This window comes from Primulina huaijiensis, chromosome 9, assembly GCF_012295235.1.
Source record: "Primulina huaijiensis isolate GDHJ02 chromosome 9, ASM1229523v2, whole genome shotgun sequence".
NCBI classification, from domain to species: domain Eukaryota; kingdom Viridiplantae; phylum Streptophyta; class Magnoliopsida; order Lamiales; family Gesneriaceae; genus Primulina; species Primulina huaijiensis.
Window position 1 is genome coordinate 17,760,638 of NC_133314.1, and position 11,760 is coordinate 17,772,397.

General features: G+C 31.6%; 1 protein-coding gene across 1 annotated transcript; it reads right to left on the reverse strand.

Moving 5' to 3' along the window:
- Positions 1-8,571: 8,571 nt before the first annotated feature.
- On the reverse strand, positions 8,572-11,378 carry LOC140983762 (uncharacterized). The gene is made up of 3 exons (XM_073450890.1): positions 11,028-11,378; positions 10,016-10,284; positions 8,572-9,440 (listed from the first exon to the last, which is right to left on the reverse strand). The coding sequence occupies exons 1-3, from the start codon at positions 11,257-11,259 to the stop codon at positions 8,796-8,798; spliced, it is 1,146 nt and encodes a 381-aa protein (XP_073306991.1). The 5' UTR covers positions 11,260-11,378; the 3' UTR covers positions 8,572-8,795.
- Positions 11,379-11,760: the final 382 nt, after the last annotated feature.

Consider the following 11,760-nt stretch of genomic DNA (forward strand, 5'->3'; position numbering starts at 1 on the left):
CGGTTGTTTACATGATTTCCGCCGCGAATTAGCGACAGTTTTTAAAAACCGTCGCAAATGTAGCTACAACAACGGTTAAAAACCGTTGTCTTTGAGTGAACCCTTTAATCACAGGGACTTTAACAACAGTTTTAAAATCGCAAACGACAACAGTTTTAAAATGGCAAACGACAACAGTTAAAAACCGTTGTCGTTTGGCATTTTTTTTGTAGTGCCAGTGGATAGCAGTGGCGGTCCAGAAAGCCATTACGGAGAAATTACCTCTGAACAAAAGCCACATGCCACTGAAAGGAGGGATCCGAGGATGAGGCCCCTCATCGGGACAAAACAAGGAAAGATGAAATCTCTCGGGAATGTTCTAAGACTCTCACCATGACCGAGGAATTAAAACATTTATAGAAGAATGTAAAGAAGTTGGAAGGACAAACCGGCTCCTCCCGAGCCCCCCGAGTCCAACAAAAAGAGTGTCCTTTTTTCTAATCACATAGTAAATGATCCCCTATCGCCCATTACAAGTCAGCAAAAGTCGAGAAATATGATGGGAACAAAGATCTCGACAAGCATTTGGCCCGATTCAGGAACAAGGCCACGTTGCACTATTATGGTGATAAAATTAAGTGCAAAGATTTTTTAACCATGTTGGTGGACTCAAAAAAGATTTCATGTATATAGATGTTTTAACGAAACACGCACGACACAAAATATTTATCAACTTATATTTGTTATTTTAAAAGAATGTTATCTATCTTCTTAAGTTTCTTCAAATTTTTTTGATAATGCTAGTGCAAGTACTTCTAGTATTACTGATGTTGTTGAAATATGTAAATTATCACTAAGTAGTAAATTTTTTCATATTAAGTGTACATGTCATATTTTAAATTTGTGTGTTCAAGAAGGACTAAAAATTTAGCATCACATAATCAACCAAATAGGAACACAATTCATTATTTATGGATACATTTCCAAGTTATTAAACATGAGACAAATTTTACGAAATGAATGGTATGAGGCCTAAATGTTTTACACGAGACGTTCCAACTCGTTGCAATTCAACATATAAACTGTTATTTTCATCTTTTGAATTTAAATGTTAATTATGTATAATTTTTTATCAACATGTTCAATCTCATGATATATTAGATCCCTTAATTTTGATTACGATAAACAATAACTTATTGTGTTAGATCAAGCTACCGTTTGCTCTATACTACAGGTACTCGACCGTTCTACTTAAGATTTAGTAAATACACGTTCAACCGATCTCATAATGCAGAGCCATCCAACCACTGTATATATTTTACTCTAGCTGAGAGGTCGAAAGCATTTAAAGTAGTGCACAAAGTTCAAACCATTGATTCCCAACAATATTGCAAACGGTCAGATTTGATGTTTCCCATAAAGATATTGCAAGTCAACAATACAGACGAAATCTTAAAATAGATAGATTGCAAAAAGATCATACCAACTCTCGAATGAAAAAAAGTCTGGAGTCTGACAAATTTATTGATAAAATATGGACTTAAAGTTGCAAAAACAAGAAGGATATTAATGATGATTAAATGATAGTTGCAACGATTGATGGTGACATGTATATATTTTAAGGAAACAATACAAGTTATCCTTAAATGAGAAATTCTTAGGAACACACATCCAAGCTTACATTCTTTGAAACGATTTCTGAGCATTTCTAATTATTATTCACTACTTCTCATTAGTCCTCGCATCTAAGAACATTTATCAGATCTTCAAGGATCATCAAGGGCCTCTGTCAAACAACTCGACCGTTTCTGTATAGAACGTTTAAAGAGACGTTCGACAGTTTGAATATGAGGATTCACTTCTTTACTTGTTGTATTGGTTGTTATACTGTGTATCTTAACCATTTGAGTTACTAGCTGTTTCAATTTAGGCAGTAGATAAGTCTTAAAATTGAAGCGGATTGTTACAAGGTTTGTAAAACCAAATTCTTCCAGTGATATCCTTCCATAAGTAGAATAAGAAATGACATAGGAGCTTGAGTCTTCGGACATCCACAAACATCACTCGTGTTACTTCCTTACTGCATTTACTTATCTTGTTTAAATTACCTTGATCATAAAGTAGTCGTAAGATTCATCGGATTGTTTCCGCACAATTTGTGGTTCGACCATTTTTTAAAAGTTGAGAAAATCTGGTCTTGACATTTAACAACATCAAGACCGATCGCATTATTTGACATGATTTATAATAATTTTTTTAAAAGTGTTTAATTAGTCCCTCTAAACTCTAACTCAATCATAACAAGTGGTATCAGAGCGGGTTTTCTCAACCTATGATATTCATATACTCATGTGGATTCTTTCAACAAAGTTCCTATGCTTTCAAAAGAAGATCATGATGATTAGAAAATTCGCATGCAGGCACACTTATCTGTACAAGATGATGATATGTGATATGTCATCACTGATGGTCCAATGAAAATCCAAAAGACAAACACATCCATTTCCATAACTGAAGGTGCTCCGCAGATGGTGGAAAAACACATATCTGAATGAGCGGCTGAACACAAGAAGAAGGCTAACCTGAACAAAGTTGCCAATGATATCTTTTATAAAACTTTAGATAAAAACATGTCCAGTACAAAAAAAACTTGTTCTGAAGCTAAAGAGATCTAGGAGAAGCTAACTAACTATGTGAAGACAATGAACAAACTAAGGAGAACAAGAAAACTATGGCTATCTAGAAGTTTAATAATGTCAAAATGAAGCCTGAAGAAACTCTCAATGAGTTTGATGAACAATTTAGTAGCATCATTATTAAACTAACATCTCTTCGTAAGGATTATTCTAACTGAGAAATTGCTTTGAAGGTTATGTGAGAACTTCCTAGAGAATGAGATATAAAGACGATGGCCCTGCGAGAATCAAGGATATAAACAAACTAGAGTTGCATGACCTATTTGTTGACCTCAAGGCCTATATGTTAGAGCTTGGGATCCGAACTAAGGAATATCCTTCTAAATGCCAACCAACAAAGGCTCTTACTGCAACAGTTGACATTGTTTCAGTCGAAGAGACTTCAAGCAAGAAGTATGGGGAACAAATTAACAATGATGTAATGTCATTATTCGTAAAAAATTTGGCAAATTTATGCATAAAAATCAATCTAAATTTACCAAACTTTATTAGAAAAAAGACCATACAGATGATGGTCAAGTTTGATTTAATTGTGACAAGAAAGGTCGCTTAATTGTAGAATGTAATAGTCCCAAGAAGGATGACAAAAGACTATTCGAGGGAAGACGGTCGAAAGATTATTCAAGAAGAAAAAAAGACTAGAATGTTTTTGTTGCTGAAGAAAACAATAGTAATTGGGCAGACTCGGAAAATAATTCTTCTGGAACCAATAATATCTCAAGCGAGAGTGATAATGAAACATACAATGCATAATGGCTGACTTAAAACAAGAAGAAGATGTTGATGATGTATTTGATTTTGGCTCTAGTGAAATTACACGTGAAGACCTTGTCACTGCACTACATGAGATGATTAACAAGTATAGGAAGTTGTCGCAATCACTTGAGGAGGTGAAAGAAGAAAAAAAAAGTCTAGTAATTCTAGCTGCTTGCTGCAAAATGAGCTCTATGGTGTCACGGGATGAATTAAACGCGTATGCTGAGAGCAAGATTGATTTCTTTGATTAATTTATTGAGTTCAAAACAGTCACCTTTGTCAAAAAACTGATGAAGAAAACTACTATGAATAAGTTTATTTCTCTTGAGAAGGCAGTTCTGAAACAAGTCAAAACTGTGGTGATTGCAGAAGTACTTCAACGCAGAGACTATCGGATGGATCTTCTGCTAATTAAGAAGTTCATTGCAATCTGTGCAGAACTTATAGTTAACTATGATCCAACTAGTCCAACTGCTCTAAATGATATTGTTGTACTTAATTAACTTGACATGGATCTAATCACTCTACAGAGGAAAGTCAAAGTTTGGAAAAACGACCATAAGTTGTTCATACCGGTTGACACCAATCCTAAAGGAAAGTCTGATAAGGTCCATGTCCACCCAACTAAAGACACATGTGGGAGAATGAATCTTCTTCCAGTCATCTTCAACAGTCCAGCCTCTTCTCTTCTAATTAGGGAAATCTCACTTGCTACCATTGATGAAGTTGTGCACTCTATTGCACAACAACATAATAAGGATCTACACGAAGAAGAAGTTGAAGAACAAGCCTCCGTCCATGAAGTTTTCAACATTACTGGATCAACTGATGAAACTCGTTCAAAATTACATGAATAAGTTGGAGATATGGCCTTTGTTGAACCAGCAAGCAAGGCTGAAGTCTTGATGACTGAAGCGCACATAGTAGTGACTAAGACTGTTCAATAGTTAGTGAATTAGATTGGGGTAGAAGATGCAGTTCCTCAGCTTGATTTTCGAACTGCACAAAATTTTCAAGTTCAACCGATTCGGATGATTGAACAAGGACCTTCCTCTAGTTCAAAATCTCTCCATGTTTGTATCTCAACTTATAGCAGTTAAGAACATTCCAAGTGTTGCTATGTTACAAGAACTGAACATTTTCGAATACCTCAATTTGGATAGTATCACTGCTAGTTTGGCTTCCATCACCTCTAGTCTCACCAATCTACGGAGAAATCAACTGAAAACTGAAAACTCTCTAGATAGATTTCAAGACAAACTGCTAACAAAAGTGATATATATGTCCAAGGAGCTTATTAGTATTTTTAGCTATCTGTAGAAATTAAAAAATTATCAAGTTCTTATTGCTCAGACTTTCTCTGGACAAATGTCTACATCCAATAATGAGTACAACTGTCAAACGGGCCAACCCACCAAAAATCCGCCATTTGGCGGGGAGAGGTGGGTCAGGCTACCATCCCGACCTGCTGAAAATCTCCAATCCAGCCTATCCCAACATAACACAATCCAAGGTGGGTTGCATGTTAGACGCCGGCCCACAAAAAATAAAAATAAAAATAAATAAAAATTTATTATAATTAATTAAAATTTTCATTTCATAAATAAATATTTATAAAAAATATAAATAAAATTTCTAATTATTAATTTCACATGTCTATATTTTATATAAAGTAATTAATACAAAACAATTCCCAACTTTCATTAAAAAATACATATATCACCATAAATTCATAATATAAGAAAAATTATTTTTTTTATTTTCCTTCCAAGATTTTGGGCCAACCCAAGCCCATCTTGGGCTGCTCGTCTAGGTCCGCGACCAGGTTGGCCCATCTAGGCTCGCCTTTAAATGAGTTGAAAAAATTTCAAACTTACCTACTTAAATTGTGTGGCGGGGTGGGCTGACTTGATGGGCCGAACCCACATTGACGGCTCTAATCATGAGCTAGCAGTTAAGGTAAAAAAGTTCATGAAGATCTCTCATCCAAAATTGATATAGTGTCTACTCAACCGAGTTCAGTTCTTGAAATTTTGAAGACCTCAAGTGTTGTCAAAAAGATGAAATTAGTCAGAGAGATGAGAAATTGTTGGATTAAGTTTTGGTCATTTACTGAGACAATTTGAACTGATAATAAGATAAACTGAAGGTTTTTTTTAAGATAAATCTGTTTGAAGCTTAAGTGATATCTAAGTCTCTCGAACTGACAGATAAAACCAACTGGACTAAAATATAGCTGAGATAAACTGAAGAAACATTATTTGAAGAATCAGTTAGACTACTAAGAGTTATAAAGCTGAATTATTAGATAAATTCTTCCATACAAACAGTTTTTGAATTGTCAGAAATCCACGAGCACTACTTAAAGTGTACGATTGTGAGAAGGGAGGGTGACGTGAAAAAGATGGAATTAGTGAATATAATATTTAGAACATATATATATATATTTTATTTTACTAAAAGTTGGATCCAAGTATATAAATAGAGGAACTTGTAAATCATTTAGGCTCTCTGGAATAATCGCATAAGTTCAAATATCCAAGCTTTCCATAGTCCAACTGCTTTCAAGACTTCTTAACACACACTTAAGTATTATATCATATCATCGAGGATCAATATATTTGTCATTTAATATCTTACATCTAAAATAACTTTTAAATTGACAGTTAGTGTACTATTTATCGTCGTTTAAGTAAGAAAGTTAAACTAGAAGTTTTAGTTAAGTAGTGATAAAACTTTACTGAATCGGGTTGTTACCTAGTTTTCTCCATACATTGCTGCCCACCAAACCTAATTGCTAAATTAAATCAAAGTATACTTCTTGTGTATTTTAAAGTGAACAAAACTCGATCATATATTCTTAAAATGATTGAATTAAGTTTTGATATTTTTTATTTAATAATAATAATCGGTAAGAAATTATAGTTACATATCAATTTACAGAAAAAACAAAATTGATCATTAAGTTGGTCGATATAGGTTTTTAATACTCTAATAGACTAAAATATGGTTTTATTACAATACTTTAATTTCTTTGCATTTTTAGTCTATCTTTTTCTTCTTTGCATTACTGATATGACGTTATATATGTTGATAATATTTTTTGTCATGTTAGTATGCATAAGGAAAAAAGTTAGTAATTATACTTAGAAATCAAATTAAAATTTTTAGTCTATTTTTTTCTTCTTTACATTACTGATATGACATTATATATGTTGATAATATTTTTTGTCATGTTAGTATGGATAAGAAAAAAAAGTTAGTAATTATCCTTAGAAAATCAATTTAAAGTTTTTAGTCTATCTTTTTCTATATCACGTTATATATGTTGATATATTTTTTTTCATTACACATGATGGAAAAAGTTAGTAATTATCCTTAGAAAATCAAATTAAAAGTCTACTTAAAGACAAATTTTACTTTTTCAAAATCCCGTAAAAAATATTTTACCAAATAACTTAAATGAACAAACAAAATTGAGACAATGTTTCCTCGTGATCAAGTCTTTGTCCAACAAACTTTGGCATTTTCCATAATAAGAGTTTTGTCTCTGATCAAGTCTTCTGCAAGTCATTTTTTTCTGTAGCAATTCTATCATCAATATAATGCCTCTTATAGATGTCAAGCGACTGTGGGGGAGACATTATCTTTGGATTTATTACCATATTTTTTTTATTGAAACATAATTTATCAAAAACACTTTAAACAATACATATATATATATATCAAGTAATAATAATAATAATAATAATAATAATAATAATAATAATAATAATAATAATAATAATAATAATAATAATAATAATAATAATAATAATAATAATAATAATAATAATAATAATAATAATAATAATAATAATAATAATAATAATAATAATAATAATAATAATAATAATAATAATAATAATAATAATAATAATAATAATAATAATAATAATAATAATAATAATAATAATAATAATAATAATAATAATAATAATAATAATAATAATAATAATAATAATAATAATAATAATAATAATAATAATAATAATAATAATAATAATAATAATAATAATAATAATAATAATAATAATAATAATAATAATAATAATAATAATAATAATAATAATAATAATAATAATAATAATAATAATAATAATAATAATAATAATAATAATAATAATAATAATAATAATAATAATAATAATAATAATAATAATAATAATAATAATAATAATAATAATAATAATAATAATAATAATAATAATAATATAATCAAGGTGTGATGAACTTTAAAAATCTTAAAAGCTAGATAAGTTATTGGAGTAAATAGTAATAGTTATATTAAAATATTTTTTAAGAGAAAAAAGTATAATATTTTGTTCTATTTCATGATAAAATGAATCTCCAAGAAATAAAACCAAATACACCATAGTATTACTATATATCATTCCTGTGGAAGTGAAAACTACATACACAGAGCTGCAGAGACAGAGTACACTTGGGATCTTGTCAGTACTATGAAACCAAAGACTTGACACAGAAATTCATTAATTTTTGAATAAGCAACCCCATTACTTATGTACAATCAATTATATTGTAGTTTAGATAATATTTTTGAACTTTAACTTTTGAGTTTGATTTACAATATTGTTTATACGAGAGCATCGTTGATGTGAAATCTATTTATTTAATCAATTATATTAAAAAACGAACTCAATCATTAAACTATATATTAGGTTTCTTCAATATTTCATTCAATATGAAAGTAGTTTATACTTTCACATTTTTTTTTGTGATATCTTAATTAAAAACATTTGATCTCTCTAAATTGGAAAAAAAATAAAATAATTATTGATATCTGTTACATTGCTAATTAACTCACTAGCACTTATTTTATTAATAATTCTAACACAACTTTATAAGCTAAAAAATATAAGAATATTCAAAATTTATTTTCTCTCTACCTCCCCTTTAATCTCCAAATTAACAGAAAAAAAGTCTAGGCCGAAATTATAGCTTGCTACACAAACCAATAGCATCCCATTTCAGTTCAAATTTCTACTCTTAATTAATGCATTTGAAAACAATAATTTCTTGAAGTATATGGCTAATATTAATAGCCCTTCAAATTTAAAGAGGAGCTTTTAGTATTGCAATTGCTTCAATTGTACTACAAATTCCAAAACATTGAAAAAAAACAAGAAATGAAAACTCAAAAACCCTAATAAGCAAACAAATCACATTAAAATTCTTCACCATAAAGTTAAATGTTCTTAAATAAGAGACTTAACATATTAGCACTAGCTAGGCACATAATATAATCAGTGAATTATTTATATATATAATGTATATGCATCAATATAGATTATATATGATCAGTTACTTGAAATGACTGTTGTAGTCCTTGCTTGCCTGATCTGATATTGAATTCCAATCCCACAATCTATCCGAGTAAGCCGCCTGAATCGAGCCCGGAATCACGTTCTGAGCTGCCTGTTGCTGCTGCTGTGGCTGAGGCTGCAATGTCGAGAAGTGGGAAAGGAGACCAGGGACAATAATATTGTTAGAGAAGTGGTGGTTTTCTTGATTTGTTGAGTAAGTATTCACCAATTTGTGGAGATCATCGATTGCATGTGAAGAAGTTGGATTTGCAAATATGGTAGTGCCAATTTTTTGTGAATAATTCTGTAAAAGAATCATCCTTTCCCTTTCTACGGAACTTGGAGCCGCTGCATCAATGGTGGAAGCCATGTGGAGTAACGGATGAGTAAGGTTGTAAGAGTTGGGATTTGAAAGGGCAAGTGATGTTCCAACGTTTGTGCTGCTACTAGGGCTCGATTCGCTCATGATTCCTTCGGTTTGGAACGTTTCGATTCCAAGATTCATGGTTTCTTGTGGTATTTGTGTTGATTGTGACCCTCGTGAGGAAGACGAAGACGAAGCTTTTGTAGGGAGGGAACGAGGGAGAGATGGATGGTCTTCGACTCCAGCTCGTTTGTAGACTCGACATAGAGAAATTTCCGCCTGAAAATAGTAAAAAAATAAGTTTCCAATTGTTAAGATCAAATGAAGTTAAAAAGATGAAAGAAGTGCTTGAAATTTGAATGAAGATACTGTCTTGCCATGTCTTTCGTCACAAGATTATTTATAGAGTTAGAATTTGCGAACTTCTATTCATAATGATTAAATAAGAACAGAACTGAAATAATTTTCATGTGTCCTAATAAATTAGTTAAATTATAAATTCTTGCACTTTTTTCATGTGAATCCTTGAGTTATAAATCATGAAATAAACTAAATACTGAAATTAGGACATGGCTCTTTACATCTTGGCATGGATCTCATGAATTCACATAGTAATTAATGAAATGAAGAACGAAATCAGTTTCTTCTTATATGCTTAATTTCATGGGATATATTGATCTAAGGACATTTTTCAGAGTAAGGTTTTCAACAAAATCAGAAATCAGAAACATAAAATTCATTTGAAAGAATTTTTTTTTAAAAAACCTATATATATATATATATATATATGGTAAAATTTCATTCTAGTTTTTCTACACTTATTTCCACCATTACGGTTGCTGAACTACTAATACCTTCTGCAGGCGTTCGGTTTCGTGGTGAGGCAGTCGGTATTCATTCATGATCCAGCTAGTTCGGATTCCTTTCGGAGCCTTGCCGGAATAGAAAACAAGGGTTTTCTTCAGGCCAATAGATCTCAAATTCTCGCTTCTAATCATTCTATCGGCTCCAGTTGCCTTCCAATATCCAGAAGTTGTCACACGATTAGGTCGATCCCCGTTGCGATACTTCCTATCCCTAGGCACATAGAAGTACCATTCTTTCTCCCCTATTGCAGCTAAAGCTAAAAGATTTAAAGCAAAAGAAAAAAAATTAATTTAGCACCATAAATAACACACATACGTACACACACTTATAATGAAATTAAAGTAAAAAGAATCAAACGTATTGAGACAATACGTAGTTTTAGTAAGCAAGAACATAATGGAGAAAAATAAATTTGTTCGACCAGCAGTTTCTTCTATTTTCTGTGATCAATTGTACTGCACCATCTGAACAAACTTATAGATAGAAGTTCTTGAAAGTTATTTCCATATATGTTTGTGGAAAAATGAAAATCAAAAGGAAAAAGGGGCTGATGTTCTCCAATCGCTTGTACTGATCTACCTACCTCTAGGAAGTGGTTACTAAAAACCCTTGAAAATGTTCTGTACGGCTTGCAGAAAAGTGAAAATCAAGAAAGTAAGATAAGGGGGTGATTTTTGGTGATTCAATTATGCCGATTCGTCAGCATCGTGCTAAAAGCCCTTGAATTGAAACTAGTACTCCACATGCTTTTAGAAAATTGAAGATCAAGAAACAGGGAAAAAGGATGAATTTCAAGTGATCGTTCATAGCGATTCATCGCAACAATTCGACCAGCAAAAGCCCTTACCTACACGTTGCATAAACTGAAAATCAAGAAATGAACGGGAGGGTTGAACTATATAGTAGGTCTACTACTCGCAAGGGTTCTTTTAAAAGGTAAAAACACTCATAGATTCATTCACACATATAAACATACACAAAAAGCCAAATAAAATATACCAGGAAGTTCCCAAGGGTCATAGCGATAAAGGTCTAAAAACGTGATAAGTTCCACATTAAAACGCTTGCCCTCAACCTTACGGCGGAGGTAGAATTCAACCAGCTCTTCTTCGGTCGGATGGAACCGAAAACCCGGCATCACCATATCATGCTGATGCTGATCATCTTCTTGCTTGTTAACATTTTCATGATCTTCTTGATTATTGTTCATGGCTGCTGCGTTAATGGCCATACAATTCTTGATCCAGACCTTTTATACATGCATGGAATGACGTGCAAGTGGGGAGAGTGGTTTTTAGACAATATCTAGAAGAGTTGTGGAGAGGAAGAAGAAAACGGTGAGATGAATAGTCGAGTTCGAGGGCCTACAATCGGCAAGATTTATTGAATATTAGGTATTTAAAATGAGAAAGGGACAGAACATATACAGGACAGGGTGGCCAAGTTTCATTGCGGTGGGTTTGGACCCTTTTTAATTCCTCCATTAATTTTGTTATATTCGAAAATTATGGGGTAGGTTTTGGTTAAAACTTCAGTAATTTTTTTTAAATTTTATTTTGTGCTTTCTAATATAATATCATATCAATTGGTTGATGATTTTTTTTCCCTGAAAATGCGATTATTATTATTTTTGTTGTTCTATAATTATTTTCCTCATCACCGTACGTGGTTATATATACTTATATATTGAGTGGAAAATCATTGCGTAATTATTTTTGTTCCACCAACTTAA

Excerpts from the sequence above, each read along its gene's own strand:
- LOC140983762 (XM_073450890.1), bottom strand. The coding sequence starts at position 11,259 with ATGGCCATTAACGCAGCAGCCATGAACAATAATCAAGAAGATCATGAA. Across the intron at positions 10,285-11,027 it reads TGACCCTTGGGAACTTCCTG|CTTTAGCTGCAATAGGGGAG; the intron begins GTATATTTTATT and ends TAAATCTTTTAG. Across the intron at positions 9,441-10,015 it reads AAACCGAACGCCTGCAGAAG|GCGGAAATTTCTCTATGTCG; the intron begins GTATTAGTAGTT and ends TACTATTTTCAG.